Raw genomic sequence first — 16,974 nt, forward strand, 5'->3', positions numbered from 1 at the left:
AGATGTCGCGGGGCGGATGTAGAATAGTGGGTGTTGCATAGAGCAGTAGGCGACCAAGGGATGGCTAGGGACGGCTGGATGTCCAAAGTTATGGGTGGGAAAGGCAGCCATTTCTGGCTCCAAAAGCTGTCATCTTTGGCGTCAATGCCACAGGCCCTTATATTATAGTTGTAAATCCTGTACAAAAGACAACCCGCCAACCAAACACCGTGCCGATAGAGAGTAAATACATTAGAAACATTTCGGCATGAGGGAAAAAAATCAACAAAATACACCCCGGATGATGGCCCAAAAATCAAAAGACCTGCCAATGGGCGTTTTCAATGGATACAGATGAAGGATAGCCCCAACTCAAGGGGGAAACAGACGATCAACGCCATTGCCAGCGAAAATCAAATTGGTGAGATAGCACAGAGGGGTATATCGCAATATAAAGGAATGAAGAAAGTGGGGAATGAAATCCGCGTGAGAGCGGAAAAAAGGGGAATGTGCAACTCAGGACTTTCCAAGGTTTACAGGAAAGAAGAGTGAGGAAGAGGATTTGCTCAGATCATCATGAGCTTAGTAGTCCGTCGTTCGGGGAACCGTCCTCCACCACCAGGGGGAATCGGGGACCGGGGTGAAGTCCAGGCCCAGGTCCGGGTCCAGGTCTTCCGCTGTGTGGAGGGTACGGACCGGGGGGGGAATTGACCGGACTTGGCCAGGGGAGACGAGGGTAGTGTGGGGCGACGACGACCAGGAGGACCAGAAGGACCAGGAGGTGGTGGGTGGTAAGCCGCAGCGGCTCGACGAGCATCTCTTTCGCAGAAGACTTCGCCATTCCACTCGAAGTAGTCGCCCTTGAGCAGGACGTGGCATGTACGACACTGCAAACACTGGGTGTGGAATCGACGGCGGTCTGGGCGTGCAGGGTTCCGCTCGACAGTTTCCAGGTAATGGCCCTCAATACCCGTGTGGCAACCGGCGCAAAGGGACCCGTTGCGCTCGTGGTAGTGTTGCGCGCAGAAGGGTCTGTTGTTGAGGACGTAGAAATCGGCTGTTTGGAAGGGAGAGTGGCACTCGAAGCAAACGAAACAGCCACGGTGGTATCGACCTGTCAGACGGCCATCCGAGGATGATATCGATTTTCCTGTGATCTTCTCATTGCAACCCTTACAATTCCCCTTCGAACGTGTCGCAGACCGGGTTGGTGTTGTCGGTGTTTGTTGTGGTGGTAGCGGTGCTGTGAATGAGCGTTGTGGTGGTGGCTTTCGGGGGATAGATTGTGTTGGTTGTGCTGGGGTCGGACTCGGTGGTACTGCTTTCCTCTCTGCAATCAATGACACACCACCTTGGTTGATTGAAGGGTCGGTAGGTGAATCCGGGCTGAAGAAAGCAGCCGGGATAGGAGGGACATCTTCCATTGTGCTCCGTACACGGCCGGGTACTTCTACAATCGTCTGTCGGGTCCGGGCGGGCAGTTCTTCAACCAAAGGGCTTAGATTGAGCGGATCGGTGGGTTTGTGTCGGCTCAAGCTAGCATCGGAGGGAAGACTGGACATGGAACTACCACTGCGGGCATCGGAAGGTGATGAATCAGAGCCAGAGCTTTCGGAGTTATTCATTTGGTCATCTAGACCGAGAGCCCGGGCGAAGCTAGTGACGGAGAATGCACTTGTCGTACTTGCGTTAGAGTTTTTCCTTGGCGCATCGCTGCCTGGCTCTGTTGCCGCTGTCGCCGGGTGGAGGTTCGCAGGGTTGAAAGCGATGTATTCGGTATGGCCCTGCAATTGGGCCGAGGGGGTTTCCTCTGGGAGATCTTGTAGTCCGGTAGTCGGGGTTTGGCCTCCGGGAATACCGAAGTCGAATCCACTGGCTTCTTCCTTGCTAATGCGGGATGAAACCACCGAGACGTTGGAATCACGGGGGAGAGAAGTATTATGGTTGGATGTGCGAAGAGGTGCCAATGGCACTGGTGGTATGTCGTCCATAAATGACCGGAACCCCCGCGAGAGGCTGTTGGTCGACGACCTCCTTGTAGAATCGCCGTAGCGACTGCTGGCGAAAGATGTCCGGTAGCTGCTGTTGCTCACTGCCGACTCTCCCCTCTGATGGCTCACATCTGGGGACTTAGGTGGCAGTGGGCTAGGTGGAAGGCGTATATTCTCCGGCATCACACCCGGCCCTTGTTCCCGCGACGAGACTGGTGTTCGTGATTTAAACGCAGACCGATCTGTCATCATTGGACTTGGTGTTCTCACTTCAGTTGGTGATCTGTTACCCGGCATGGGGAATGAGAAGACCGAATCATCGGTCAGACTGTGCTGAGACGGGCGCGTTGTAGATGGAGGTGCCGGACTGGTAGGGAGAGGTGATAGATGGACACTGTTAGCTGGTGTCGGCATATTTGGCTGCAAGAATGCTCGATCTGTATATGGGGTTAGTCGCGGATCTCTTCAAACTCCCCACATGGCGATTTGAGACATACTTGCAGCAGAGGGGTCTATGGCCGGGGGAGGGCCCCGGCCAACCTTTGCCTCTGTGAATCGGTCCGAATCGAATCCTGCCGATGGAGGCGGTGATGGGATAGGTGCGACTGGAGTTATAGAGTCAGCACATAGGCCTGGGGTGTCAAATAATTGAATCCTACCGAAATCATTCCGAATGCAAGTGTGATCTCCCATAGCGGAGATCTCAACATTACACCCACAGTTGGAGCATTTTATGCTGGGCAAGAAGCCCACGTTCATTGAAGCCATCAAGGGTTGTGAACATCGAATTCAGTGGGCCATATCCCCTTGAGATATGGGGAAGACTATTGAATCCAAAGGAAAGGGAGAATTGTATGTGCAGCGTCCAAGTGCTTTGTGCACGGGAAAAACACACGCTAGTCCGGTTAGCGTCTCCATTGCGGAAAGGGGGTGCGTAACTGTGTTCAGGGGTACTTTATCGAGGATTATGTATAATAAATTAATTATAATATGTTGTAGATGATATTATATTATGTTGTACAGACTATAAACCACTCTATATGATACAGTACTTAGGATTTTGTAGGTAGATAAACAGTACGGAGTAGTTCTTCAGTTCTGCCCAGGTGCCTCTACTATATTATCTCATTACCATCTCCACTAAATTCATCTCTCCTGACCCAAACAGTGGAGCCCAAAAATACTGCACAGGCAACTTGCGCATCAGAGAAAAAGATATTCAGCTTGCAATGCCACTGGTCCGTACCTAGTGTCTGATCCTCCACCACCACCAATCACATTGCCCAAGTGATGTTGTGAGGCTTGCAACCTTTGGAATCTTCCGATCAGTGGGGATCAACTCCAGGGGGTATCTCTCGATTTGGATTTTGAATGAATTTTCCCTGCAAAACAAAAACTATCCTGACACCTGGACACACAACCCCTGATGAGATCATGTGGCGATAAGTCCCCAAGGTTGTTATATTCTTGGAACACAGAAACAAAACAATCGACTCAGTTGCTTTTCGCCCGTACTGGCGATCCGCGGGGCTATTTCCCTCCCCTCCGAACCCCCTCCTATTACTGGCTACTATCTTCCACTCAACGCCACAAGTCATGCAAGACCCTGGAACTTGGCTGAAAGCAGAAGTACATCCTCCGTACGGAGTCCATTGTAGATACGTTTCTACCTTTTGGGTAGTTGCAAGAAGTAACCCCGCCAAGCCTGGGTGTTTTGAATCCTCACTGTTGGAAAATTCGTAAAACGCCTGCGATGACAGCGATGAGGGTGTCAGGATGAAACGAGATCCTACCCCGTACTCCGTATGGGGTTTCTGTGTCTGATTGCGTGTGAGATAGGGACGATCATCTGCCGCACCCGTGCCTCCACTGCAGACGCGGCCCAGGTTGGAGAGACATGAGAGACATCCTCTCGTCCTTTTTCTCGCTCTCCTACAAAGCACTTGCTTTATTACTACACATAGTAACAACGTCAACGCATGCCCCATGTCTCCCGAAGCTGGCGCTGGAGTGCATGAGTTGGCCAGCCGTGGAGTTTATCGGTTTGGATAAGAACCTGGATCAAATGGTCCTGTTCATGTGGGTCCGTGAAGCGATCGCCGCCTGTGACCCTGGTTAGCCTCATGTACTTCGTACAACGTATACTGGAAACATAGTGACGGATTCTGTTGCTTACAGAGATGGATGGCCATGCACCCGACAACCATGGCTGGGGGCACAGAGGCGTTGGATAATGAAGCGCCACATACTTTCCAAACCCCCTGCGGATACGATCCTGAACCTCCTGTTAGTCTCAGCCGAAGTACCTAATATAGATTGGAAAGTTGCTCAGAGACTTACATCAGCCTCCTGGATCAGATGACTGCGCAGAGGTCCAGCTGTAGGCAAAGTTGGGTCATGCACAGAAAGTAGAATCTGGGCAAGATCGATATATTGATTGCCGATTGCTATAGTCCCAAGCGATTAGCCTCGGTTCATGTCCTAAATAGCCTGCAGGATGCGCTTCCTGAAACATCACCCGATACGTACCATGCCAGGGACACCCGTAACGAATGTCTGGGAATTCATTTCCCACCTCCCCGTCTCCACTCGCAAAATATGGATCGAAAGAGTCCGGCCGAGTCTCACTCCATTGCTGATTATGTGCTTTAAGATCTGCATGCACGGCCGGTGAGCGGTTTCCCTCCCCGAAACAAAACACCAAAACGTGTGCACAATGGGTGATGGCATGATTCGCCCACGCGCAATCACCTGCATCAGGGCCCAACGAGTTGGAGTGGGAATTCCAGTCCAAGGACCTCAGCTCAATGTCTGGAGCTTGGTGGAGGCTAAGGGCATTGTAAATCTCCTGGCGTAGGCCACTCCAGTAGACAGCCTGCCGTAGACTCGGGGTGGTGGTCATCAATGATGGAGACCGTATGAAAGCCTTTGTCCCGAAGGAGTGGCCTCGAATATCGGACCCGGCAAGTGGGACTATGGTCATTCTTAGCAGGGTTCTTGACGCATGCGGGAAAGGATCTACTGCTAACCATCAAATTCTTCCAGCAAGCGTAGAATGACAGTAGCAGCTAGCAGATCATCATCCATTGTAACACCGTGGTCATCCAACGCGGGGATCAACTTCTCCAAACATGCTTGGTAATAGCGGTCTGACACAAAAGGGTCAAAGGCCTTTGTGCGATTCAAATGACGAGCCGACATGGCCAATATTGCATTGAATAATGTCTCGCAATGGCGTGCTCTGTAAGGGATATGAATGGCAAAATGTTGCAAGCGATCCGTGCAATCGAACTTGATACCGTACCATCAGACTACCGATCATCTTGCGAAAAACAAGGATTAGTACTTACGAAACGTGCAACATTGTCCACAAAATGCTGCAACAAACGCGCCTCCTCGGGATCTCTTAGTGGCCATGGCCGCTGGCTCGATCGTTCAGGTGTACCCACCACCTGAGCTGCTGGCGAAACAACATTACTTCTCGTCTGTACTTGGTAGTTTGAGAACGCATATTGCGGCAAAGGGGCGGTATGTGAGGACCCGGGAGACAGCCTTTCTGGTATAGGAATGGAGTCGGCAGGACTATGCAAACTCCCAGCAGGCGAGAGGACATTAGTTGTCGCCTCAGCCAAGTTGTCCACTTGATCACTTCCGCTTTCGAGTACAAAGTCAACTAGACAACGGGCCTGGTGTCAGATTCGATCTCAAAAAAATTGGGCACATAATTCTACCTCTAGGTGGTGGCCGAAGCCAAACCTGGTTGCTAGGAAACTTGGTGCGCGTCGTCCGACCCTTTGCCTGTCGGAACTTGGTTTCTTTTTTACCTCGCGTGCATTCGCGACCAGTGCGAACACATCGGCTGCATTGTGGCAAGATTCCGTCACCTATCGACAGTTAGCGGAGAACTGGTTCTCGGGGATTAAGCGGCGGTATTACATTTATGGTGAAGTACACGGCATGGGTCACTGAATATAGTCAGATGTCAAGTCTTAGAAAAATCTAGGATCATTTAGGCCGTTTCTTACCAGCATTGGGGCTTCTTCGCGCTAGGCATGGCGGGGGATGTTGATTTTCATCATCTCTTGCGTCGGGGAAATTCTCCACTGCGGGGGATTTAATCCGGTGCCACAATATCAATGGTGGCGATGATATCGTTAATTTCGGGAAATTATTTGATAACTATGTGTTCTAGGATAATAAAAAATTACCTGTTCAGTTCTTGAAAATTGGGTAGATAGGCATGATGTATAAGATAATGTTTCTGCATGACGGTTATACCCATCATGCAGCTGCTTCCCAACCCTTCCCTTGTTTCCAGATACCAGGAATGACTACTTCGAACCTATCCGTGTATACTATGTTATAGTAGCAGTAGTAGCAGTTGCGGTAAATTTGTTCCAGAAGCTGACATCTTCCATCCATCGCAAGACATATAATTACCTAACTGAAACCGGAAAACAATACCCTCCAGCTCACTCAATGAATTCTATGTCCTGTATGCACAAGAAGAGTGGCAAAATCCCGCGACCTTGTAAAAGCGTGATTATCTAGACTTCTTCTCTTGTCAAAGGTTGTTCCTTCCTTGCTGAACGCGACCGTCTCGAAGAGCGCAGTGGCTTCGTTGATTGGGAAAGAATCTTCGATGGGTGGAAAATACTCATCGCAACCATGGCGAATAGCATCAACGTTGAATCAAAGACATATAGGAACGCCTCGTGGCTGATCAGGTATCCACTGTTGCCCTGGGCATATTCAATGAGTCGGAAAATGGACCGAATGAGAATCAGAATGCTGGCCACGTATAGCCCAGTCATGACAATTTCCCAAGTAGGCATTTGCAGTACTCCAGATGAGCGTACTGGGTTAAAACACTTCTCGGTGGGACTTTTGCGAATCCGACAGTGAAAGATTGTTGCAGCTACAATGAAAACGCTGAAGAACACCAATTGGACGACAAGACCGCCAATCGTGATATGTTCGCCGGTGGTCATTGCGGAAAGAGTTCCACTTGCCATGATCCCTCCACCTGTATTCACGATTAGCTTTCATTGACCGGGACAGTCGTGTGGATGGAGCGGATTAGCTACCTGCTGCTTGCATCAAAAATGCAATCACGTCTCCCGAGACAAAAATTATGGTAAGCCATTTCACTGGCACCATACTTAACTTCTCAGCGTTCAAATGCACAATGAGACGACCGAGAGTCATGTATATGGAGGCTGCATAGAGAGGAGGAGCAAGAAGGATCATGATCGTGCTAATCGAGTAAAGTGGGATATTCTCTTTGTTGTTATGGGCTAGCGCGCGGCAAATGTAACCTATGATTTGAACTGTGATGCTTGTTAGCAACAATGTGGACTCTCCTAGATATCATGAGGGAACTTTTAAGCCCCGACAATGAAACTGGGATAACTTACAGGCTCCTCCGATGACGAATACTATAAAGTACCAGGATCGGGTACGAACAACCTGATAAAGGTGATAGAAGGTTGCGAGCACAAACAGAATTGTGAAAAGGATTGCAGCCACGAGAGAGGGCGTATAGCGGTATAGTTTGAAGTCTACCTCTGCACCCGTGTTGGAAGCCATGGCGAATGAGTGTAACCGAATATAATCAACTGTCAGAGTAATCAATTATATTTCGACCAAAAGGCAATTCAAATGATCAAGGAGATTGTTGGAAATTTGTTGCCTTAAATGAGCGGCTGTAGGGGTTAAGTAATGATCTATTTCTGAGCGAGCCAGTACAGTATATGTACTTGGCTTTGCCAGATCTCTTTAAGCGTCGTAACCGTATTCGGGACAAAACAGGGACTTTTTTTCATAAGTTTTCTCTATGGATCCGTAGTACTAGATGTCATTACCATGTACGGAGTAGCTTAATCGGTACTAGAATGCGACGAGGCTGTAGTAGACCCACCCGTATTCGCATTCTCGGTTTTGCCGAGTCGCCACGCCATCCAGTTGGAGCCATTGTCTGTCTATAAAATATTCAGCCTTGTAATGTACCTTGGTACATAGTTGCCTAAGGGTCTAAGCCCAACCTTGAAATATTTTTAAGGGTTCGTTTTGGCGCTGACCCACCTGTACTCGCTTTCGACCGTCTCGCGCTATTCAGATATCAAACATCTGTCTAATACGAATCCACCCAAAGATTATGTTTATATTCACTGTCAATTTTTGATTTCTCTAGAAGTAGTATATAAGTCATGCCTACCAAAAATCTAGCCAAAGGTCTAGTGAAGCTTGAGCTTACTCACCCGGACCCAACATAGGCTCGATACTTTCCAAATTCTCTTGATCACAACCATTACCAGGTCAATCATTTCAGAATGCAGGATAACGTGGCTTCGATCCGCTCTGATGAAGAAGTCACCTTCGCTTTTTATCGCTATGACCCTAGCATGGGCGGTGCCGTCCTTTTTGCAATTCTTTTCATGGGCACAACCTTCTACCACATCTTCCAGATGTTCAAAACCAGGACATGGTTTTTTATTCCTTACGTGATAGGTGGTCTCTGTACGTACACCCTTACTTTATATGCTTCCTATACTCGTGCTAATAGAAGTAGTTGAAATTGTCGGGTATATAGGGCGTGCCTTGTCAAGCAAACAAAGTCCCGATTGGACGCTGGGTCCCTACATAATGCAAACACTCTGTCTGCTTCTCGCCCCAGCCCTCCTAGCGGCCTCAATATACATGTTGCTCGGTCGGATTATTCTGGTGCTGCATGCAGAATCACACTCTATTCTGAAAAAGAAGTGGCTGACCAAAATTTTCGTGACCGGCGACGTGATGTCGTTTCTTCTACAAGGCACTGGTATGTGTTATGGAGATAACTGAAATATGAAACAGAATTCTCTGACTATATATCCAGGCGGCGGTATTCAGAGTAGCGGGTCTCTTGATGGCATGAAGACCGGCGAGCGCATTATCATCGTGGGTCTTTTTGTCCAAATCATATTCTTTGGCTTCTTCATTATTGTCGCTGGCCTATTTGACCGGAAGCTGCGCAAATACCCTATCCCACGCGCCTTCGATCGGGAGATTCCCTGGCGAAAACATCTCAACATTCTCTATGCGACCAGTTTGCTGATCCTGGTGCGCTCGCTTTTTCGACTGGTGGAATACATCCAGGGCAATAAGGGCTATCTTTTGCGTCATGAGGTCTACTTGTATGTTTTTGACTCACTGCTCATTTTCATTGCCATGGTTATCTTTAATGTTGTCCATCCATCTGGGATTACTCGATTTTTGACTGTGGTGTCGGAGTACGAGTTGACTGGCACCCAGAATGAGCAGTCTGTGAAACCCAATCGAGTCTATCGTGGCGTGTGATTCTCTTTTTCATTCATTCTTTTTTTTCGAGGAATCTTTTTTTTTTTTTTTGTATTTTACATATAGATTTTTGTCAATTTACTTCATGGAATCCAATTATTGAGATAGACTAGAAACAAGATGAACTGTTGGTGTTCATATTCACCTACCCATGTATATATACTCCATAGATACTCCGGAGATACTCCATAGATGCACTCGAATAAGAATACGAGTGGGTCAACAAGATCTACCAAAAACTAAAATAATTTAAGCGCCTCCGGGGCTATAAGCATGAAGTTTCTAATTCGAAGACGAGTCCGAACTAACTCTAGTTTAGTGTAAAAAGCTAAGATTCTATATTTACCCCTTTTTCCATTTGAAAACATTTTGATTATGCTCATTATTGAAAAATTAACAAGGAGACTAAATGGCAGTGTCAAGGACTCATAATGTTTTGATCTGTACGGAGTAGAAGAACTGAAGTTTGGTGTGGTCGGGGTTTGTCAAAGTTTGAGAATGACTGCTTCGCCACTCCCATGTTACTTAGCCTGCTAACAGAGATAGGCTCCAGTTTTGCACAAATCCTACAAATCATGCATATTCACTCCTTCAGAAACTTACGTTACTCAAAGAATGGATGATCCGGCGTATTCCGACACCTCCGCCCAGAACCCACGTGTTGTGAGAAGACATCGCATCCGCCACACCAAGTCTCGTAATGGATGCTATCCTTGCAAACTCCGAAGAGTCAAGGTACAAATTAACTCCTATTTCCCGTTTCCTTGTGGACCAGAAGCTGACATCTTTAAGTGTGATGAACTTCAACCCGCCTGCGGCACATGCGCTTCCAGAGGCGAACCTTGCTCTTACCCCCTACCGCACGTCCCTTCGGGGAGACCCCCCAGATCTAAGGGAAAGGCGACAGTGAACAAATATGGCGCTCCTTGGTCTGATGCATTCGGTCCATCAGATAGAGCTCCTCCACTCGACGCGACTTTACCAGCGATTTTCTCGAGCCATCATAGCCACACGCGTGTGGACTTGCCAATGAATGATTTGAAACTCCTTCAATTTTTCAATTCCTACACTGCGAAACAAATGTCACCGCACCCGAGGAGGACTATAGTCTGGCAGCGAATCATCCCGGAAATTGCATGCAACCATCGGTATTTGATGCACCTGCTCTTAGCACTAGGAGGCATCCACATGATTACCCAGCATGAGGCCAACAGGACTAGTGGCTCCGAAGACTTGGACACGGTGGACTTGGCAATAGTCATGGAACATCATCAAATAGGACTGGAAGGTTTTAGGGAAAAGGTGTCCTCCATTTCTCCCTCCAACGCTGAGGCTCTTCTTACTGGTTCTGTGCTTCTCGTTGCGTTTGCCTTTGCATCTCTCATGGTTCAGGAGCTCAATCCGCTTGATAGGACCCTCGAAGAGATGAATAATCCCACGGGAACCTTCTCTTCTGCAAATGACGTTTTACGTTTCAACTGGTTATACCTTAACAGAGGGGTAACCAGTATTCTACACGAGCAATGGGACGTGTTAAAAAGCAGTCGGCTCCGGCAGATGCTGGTATTCTCACAGCACGACGAGTGTTGGAAGGATTTACCGTTCGCTCCACCACCGTCTCGACTTTCTCGTTGCTCGCCTCGCCTAGTTAAATTTGCCGAAGGTGCCAGCCAAGCAGTCGCAAACATCAAGGCTTCTTTGCGTGCGCTCGAACCCGCCAGGGATCGCTTATCCAGCTGCTCGGGTACGCCAACATCTCTCCTTTCAGAGTCTTCCACGATAGACTCCGTTGTGGACGCGCACTCTGAGACCATGGACATCCTGGATACGTTATATACACGCATTCTCTCTATATTGCGGTGTGAGGCAACCGATAATCCTGCTGACACGGAAATCCAGTTGGATTTTGAAGAGGCGGCGATTTTGGCCTGGCCGACCCAGCTTCCAAGTCCATTCTTGGCGTCGCTTGAGAGAGGCGAACCTAATTACCTTCGTGGACACTCACTCGTCATTTTGGCACATTTTTATTTGGCAAGTACTCTACTGGATACATGGTTTCTGAGGGGCGCCTTTGAAAGAGAGATACTCAAAGTCAATACGCTTATCGGTTCCCTGAATGAGAGCCAACTGTCAACATTTATGCTATGGCCCAACGAGGTCGTGGCTTCGACCCTGAAATGTACTCCTTGAACAATCTACCCGAGGCCAGTGAAGTATTTAATATTATCGACAACCCCATCTTCTAGAAACACTATACACAAGCGTAGCATAGATCGCGTGCCTCGTCGGCCCTTGGTCCCAATACCTGGAATCACTTGGACGACCCTGAGCCACATGGCGAACTACGGGTAGACACTGTTGGTGATTCTTCATTAGATCTTTTGCTAGATCACTCTCTTGATTAATTGCTTCGTAGCCCTGGCATATATATGCTTCCACACCATCATTTACATAGAGAATGCAACCCACACTGAGACACCGTATTCATATAAAACATTTCAGTCCCTCCATATGTATGTAGCTTGGGTGTTACACTGATATTGATTTGTACTGGAGTTCAACAAACAATATGTTGTACCCCTTGCCGATATCTCATTCATAGGTCATCTTTATGTGGAACTTAAAATATCTTTGCTGATCGACATCTTGCTTAACTCATAAAACCATTTTGTGAGGCTGAGCTGAGCCCGAGATTGGAATGCAATAAAACAACAAATATGCAAGGATCAAATCCACGCAACACAATTGTGGGATGTCTGATTAATTCCAAAATGTGCACCCACAAAAGACCTCTAGGTTGATATTGAACCATCCTGGCACAACTTTATTCCAACCCTTCCTTATACACGCTATATGGCACGTTTTTTTGGCCTCCGGGGCAGTCGCCTCAACCATGTAGCACTGATTGGCGTGGTCATGCCTGCAATCATCTCAATGGGTTATAACCAAGGATTACTAGGAGGAGTCCTCACCCTACCCTGGTTCGAGGCCCAATTCCCTCAAATGGACGTGAGCAACGCCCAACCTTCAGAAAAGCACTACAAATCCACTCTACGGGGTACTGTGGTGGCCTTGTATGCAGTAGGTGGTTTCTTGGGAGCCATCGCCTGCATTGCGGTGGGAGATTTGCTCGGACGTCGACGAACTCTCATACTCGCTTCAGTGATACAAATGATCGGGGCTGTCCTCATGGCGAGTTCTTTTTCCTTTGCTCAGCTTGTGGTATCACGAGTTATCCTAGGTCTGGGTACTGGCGCCCAACTAGCCACTGCGCCTATGTGGCAATCTGAGATATCACCAGCTACCAAACGTGGTGCGCATGTTGCGACCGTAGGCATCTTCGCCTCTATGGGTCTTACGCTGGGGTTACTTGTTGATCTCGGGATGTCGTATGTCCCCAACAGTGCAAGCTGGCGTGTTCCAGTTGGACTGCCTGTCATATTTTGCATTATTGTGATTGTGTTTACTTGGCAAATGCCCGAGTCACCCCGTTGGCTGGTCCGGCAGGGTCGGGTCTCTGCTGCGCGTGAGGTATTGGCAGCACTAAGGGACACTGAAATCGACAGTGATGTGGTTAATAAGGAGATACTGGATGTCGAGTCCTCGTTAGCTATTTCTGGTAAAGCTACTCTGCGCCAAATCTTCCAGATGGGACATCAAAGAATCTTTCATCGTGCATCTCTTGCTACGGGAGGATTGATGTTGTTGCAATTGACGGGCGTCAACTCTATCACGTTCTACAGTATGTACACTGACTGACCATTCAATCGCAATCCAATGTCCCTCGCTTATAGATCTACCAGGTACGACGATTTTCCAAACAAACCTCCAGCTTGACGCGACAACATCAAGAATTCTGGCTGTGATTTATCAGTTTTGCGGTGTCATTGGTGGCATTGTCTGCGTGTACACTATTGAGGGGTTTGGTCGTCGCTTCTTGTGGTTGTCCAGTGGGGTGGCCAACACAATCGCCATGCTCCTCGTGGCTGCGCTTAGCTCTCAGTCCACGAATACCATGGCCATGCACGCAGCTGTGGTATTTATTTTCATCTTTCATCTCAGCATGATTGTTGGGTTTGGTGGGATACCATTTCTCTATGCGTCCGAAGTGTCACCTCTCAGTCTGCGCACAACCATCAACGGTATCGGGTCTAGCCTATATTGGGCTCTGAGTGTTCTGGTCGCTGAAGTCACCCCAATCGCCTTCAATGCCATCGGATGGAAGTACTTTCTCATCTTTGCCTGTCTGAATTTTACGATGATACCGGTTATCTATCTGTTCTATCCGGAAACTGCAGGCCTGTCGCTGGAAGATATAGATGAGGTATTTATTATGTCCACGGGTTGGTTGGACGCTGTTCGTGTGGCCAAACAGTTGCCTCAGAAATTAGATGGTCGCCAACCCGAGGGAGATTCTCCATTGGAGAACAAAGACAATGGAGCACCAAAGGTTTGAGTGGTAAATAGGAACTGGGGGGATATTACAGGAATACTTGGTTAATAAAATGGGGAATATTATGGGTATCTTTATGAATTGCGGACATGATTGTATTTCAATAGAAGACTGCACTAAGTTTCGTAAGTGGACAACTTTGGAAACGTCCACTGAACATCGGCGGAGGCATAACGCAGCGCCAACACAGTTGAGCAAAATAAAAGAAACAAATCATACATGAATACAAGAATACATGAGAAACCATACGAGCAGGCATACTATTATCAAGGAACACCGGATTTAACCTTGGGAGCGATAGGCTGGAGTTTGAATTGCAAATAAATTACCATTTTGGAGCTAATCTCACTTCAAGGTATTTCTCTGATGTTGGCTCCAACAAAGTTGAAGCCTTTTTTGGAACCTTGGAAATTGTGCAAGTTTAACCCTGGAGCTCTGGAGGTTATCTCAGATGACTACCAAGGTCCTGAGCTCCCAAAATTGACATGTGTTTATGTATTTTATACATTGTACTCCATAATGATATGATAAATAATAATAGCTAATAGCTAATAGCTAATAACGAATAATAAAACCATCCAAATCCGAAGCAGAAGCCGTGCCAAGCGCACGTTGAGGGCTGACCGCTATTCTGCCCCGCGGGTACCCCTCTGATGTGCAGCACGGTCCAACCAAGGGCTCGTGGCCTGATGTATAGGTATGTTGCGAATCTGCACTTGCAATTGCAATTGCAATGCTTCAAGTGGGAATTCAGATATCACAGAATATATAATAACCCGGGATACGTCACCGGAATTCGTATCCGGAAATGAAACGACGGGCCAGGCACCAGGGAAACAGAACCCCGTGGAAGCCGGAAGCGGAGCCCCAGACAGTTTTCGGCACACTGGAGATTTATGAATTGGGGTTGCTGATCATAATGCATTAGCTGAGAAGATTAACATAGGTTAGCATACGAAGTAACTATGTATATTAGCACATGAAGTACAAAGGAGTATGTCTATACCTTGTACCTTGTATGCAGGAACGAAAGATGAACTGTAGCGGTATCGGCTACACCAGAATAGACGGTGAGATATTACAAGATCATAACCAATAATAAGATTAATGCCAACAAATAGTCGAAGCTAAAAGGAGAAAAAAACAGAAAAAAGGGGGAAGCCGGGGGACTGGGGACCGGTGGACCAGACCCCCCCGGAGACAGGCGGAGTGACATAAAGTCGCCCTCCTGCCACTTCCACTTCCTCTTTTCTTCCTTTCTTTCTCTTATCCTCAATCACCAGTCCTCAGTATTCCTCGTCCGTTTATTTAGGTTCGTATAAACCTTGTCAGCAGGTCAGATCACTTCTCGTCGAGACAGTGGTCACATACAACCGCCACAATTTTCGCGACAAGTCTTAACTCGTGAGTTTCCCCCATTGCCTATAGAAGGAGGCAACTAGGATCATACATGCAATTGCTAACTCATCCTCAGGCGGCACCACCCGTTCAACGGCCGACGCTCATCCAACCGTGGAGGAGCATCGGACTGCGCACCCTATATCCGTTAAAGCTACGCTATTACACACACTATCATCAATTCGCCTATTCATCCCGCTGTGAACGTAATGGCTCCTCACGCTAGCTCGGATGCTGCCAATGGCGCGCTGAACGGGTCGGTTCGCCAAGAATCTTCCCTGTTTACTGTCCAGTCCCCCAATGTCATCTATACCGATGACGAAATCAAGTCGAAGTACGCCTATCAGACTACTGAGATCACCCGCACCGCGGACAACAAGTTGGTTGCCACTCCCAAGGCCACCAACTACAACTTCAAGGTCAACCGCAAGGTTGGCAAGGTCGGTATGATGCTGGTCGGTTGGGGTGGAAACAATGGTTCCACCGTGACTGCTGGTATCTTGGCCAACCGTCGTAATCTCTCCTGGGAGACCCGCGATGGCAAGCAGACCTCCAACTACTACGGTTCTATCGTCATGGGCTCCACTGTCAAGTTGGGCTCGGATGCTAAAACCGGAGAGGATATCAACATCCCCTTCCACGATCTGCTCCCCATGGTCCACCCTAACGATCTGGCCATTGGCGGTTGGGATATCAGCAGCCTGAACCTCGCCGAGTCCATGGACCGTGCTCAGGTGCTGGAGCCCACCCTCAAGAACCAAGTCCGCAAGGAGATGGTCGAGATGAAGCCGCTGCCTAGTATCTACTACCCCGATTTCATCGCTGCCAACCAGGAGGACCGTGCCGACAACGTCATCGAAGGTGACAAGGCTTGCTGGGCTCACGTTGAGCAGATCCAGAAGGATATTCGCGAATTCAAGGCCCAGAACGGCTTGGATAAGGTGATTATCATGTGGACTGCCAACACTGAGCGGTACGCCGACATCATCCCCGGTGTCAACGACACTGCCGACAACCTGATCAACTCGATCAAGACCGGTCACCTTGAGGTTGCTCCTTCCACCGTGTTCGCTGTGGCTGCGATCCTCGAGAACACTCCGTTCATCAACGGCTCGCCCCAGAACACCTTTGTCCCTGGTGCCCTTCAGTTGGCCGAGCAGCGTCGTGCTTTCATTGGCGGTGATGACTTCAAGTCTGGCCAGACCAAGATGAAGTCGGCCCTCGTTGACTTCCTGATCAACGCTGGTATCAAGCTCACCTCCATTGCCAGCTACAACCACTTGGGCAACAATGACGGCAAGAACCTGAGCTCCCAGAAGCAGTTCCGCTCCAAGGAGATCTCCAAGTCCAACGTTGTGGACGACATGGTCGCGGCCAACCACATTCTCTACGAGAAGGATGAGCACCCTGACCACACTGTCGTCATCAAGTACATGCCTGCTGTCGGTGACAACAAGCGTGCTCTGGATGAGTACTACGCCGAGATCTTCATGGGTGGCCACCAGACCATCAGCTTGTTCAACATCTGTGAGGACTCGCTTCTGGCCTCGCCCCTGATCATTGATCTGGTTGTGCTCGCCGAGATGATGACCCGTATCAGCTGGCAGTCTGACAGCGAGGGTGAAGACTACAAGGGCTTCCACAGCGTCCTGAGCATTCTCAGCTACATGCTCAAGGCTCCCCTGACCCCTCCCGGTACCCCGGTCGTCAACGCCCTGGGCAAGCAGCGCTCCGCTCTTATCAACATCTTCCGTGCTTGTGTTGGTCTCCAGCCCGAGTCGGAGATGACCCTTGAGCACAAGCTGTTCTAAAGGA

General features: G+C 48.6%; 7 protein-coding genes across 7 annotated transcripts; 4 read left to right on the forward strand and 3 right to left on the reverse strand.

Moving 5' to 3' along the window:
* Positions 1-545: 545 nt before the first annotated feature.
* Positions 546-2,663, reverse strand: N7487_006014 (LIM domain-containing protein; the record flags this gene model as incomplete). The annotated part of the gene is made up of 3 exons (XM_056873761.1): positions 546-2,407; positions 2,468-2,575; positions 2,630-2,663. The coding sequence occupies 3 exons, from the start codon at positions 2,661-2,663 to the stop codon at positions 546-548; spliced, it is 2,004 nt and encodes a 667-aa protein (XP_056731481.1).
* A 1,279-nt stretch (positions 2,664-3,942) lies between these two features.
* On the reverse strand, positions 3,943-6,024 carry N7487_006015 (Zn(II)2Cys6 transcription factor domain-containing protein; the record flags this gene model as incomplete). Its single annotated transcript, XM_056873762.1, has 9 exons — positions 3,943-4,073; positions 4,147-4,231; positions 4,311-4,417; positions 4,500-4,943; positions 5,000-5,261; positions 5,321-5,643; positions 5,702-5,854; positions 5,907-5,935; positions 5,996-6,024. 9 exons carry the CDS (start codon positions 6,022-6,024, stop codon positions 3,943-3,945), a joined length of 1,563 nt encoding a protein of 520 aa, XP_056731482.1.
* Positions 6,025-6,517: 493 nt separating this feature from the next.
* N7487_006016 (RTA1 domain-containing protein) lies at positions 6,518-7,559 on the reverse strand (the record flags this gene model as incomplete). The annotated part of the gene is made up of 3 exons (XM_056873763.1): positions 6,518-6,996; positions 7,058-7,300; positions 7,388-7,559. 3 exons carry the CDS (start codon positions 7,557-7,559, stop codon positions 6,518-6,520), a joined length of 894 nt encoding a protein of 297 aa, XP_056731483.1.
* Positions 7,560-8,302: 743 nt separating this feature from the next.
* Positions 8,303-9,308, forward strand: N7487_006017 (RTA1 domain-containing protein; the record flags this gene model as incomplete). Its single annotated transcript, XM_056873764.1, has 3 exons — positions 8,303-8,489; positions 8,542-8,790; positions 8,848-9,308. 3 exons carry the CDS (start codon positions 8,303-8,305, stop codon positions 9,306-9,308), a joined length of 897 nt encoding a protein of 298 aa, XP_056731484.1.
* A 615-nt stretch (positions 9,309-9,923) lies between these two features.
* N7487_006018 (Zn(II)2Cys6 transcription factor domain-containing protein) lies at positions 9,924-11,498 on the forward strand (the record flags this gene model as incomplete). Its single annotated transcript, XM_056873765.1, has 2 exons — positions 9,924-10,043; positions 10,101-11,498. The coding sequence occupies 2 exons, from the start codon at positions 9,924-9,926 to the stop codon at positions 11,496-11,498; spliced, it is 1,518 nt and encodes a 505-aa protein (XP_056731485.1).
* Positions 11,499-12,224: 726 nt separating this feature from the next.
* Positions 12,225-13,764, forward strand: N7487_006019 (uncharacterized protein; the record flags this gene model as incomplete). The annotated part of the gene is made up of 2 exons (XM_056873766.1): positions 12,225-13,050; positions 13,112-13,764. The coding sequence occupies 2 exons, from the start codon at positions 12,225-12,227 to the stop codon at positions 13,762-13,764; spliced, it is 1,479 nt and encodes a 492-aa protein (XP_056731486.1).
* Positions 13,765-15,368: 1,604 nt separating this feature from the next.
* On the forward strand, positions 15,369-16,970 carry N7487_006020 (inositol-3-phosphate synthase INO1; the record flags this gene model as incomplete). The annotated part of the gene is made up of 1 exon (XM_056873767.1): positions 15,369-16,970. One exon carries the CDS (start codon positions 15,369-15,371, stop codon positions 16,968-16,970), a length of 1,602 nt encoding a protein of 533 aa, XP_056731487.1.
* Positions 16,971-16,974: the final 4 nt, after the last annotated feature.

The sequence above is a fragment of the Penicillium crustosum genome, assembly GCF_028827405.1.
Source record: "Penicillium crustosum strain IBT 35664 chromosome Unknown utg000002l_segment0_segment0, whole genome shotgun sequence".
Taxonomy (NCBI): Eukaryota; Fungi; Ascomycota; class Eurotiomycetes; order Eurotiales; family Aspergillaceae; genus Penicillium; species Penicillium crustosum.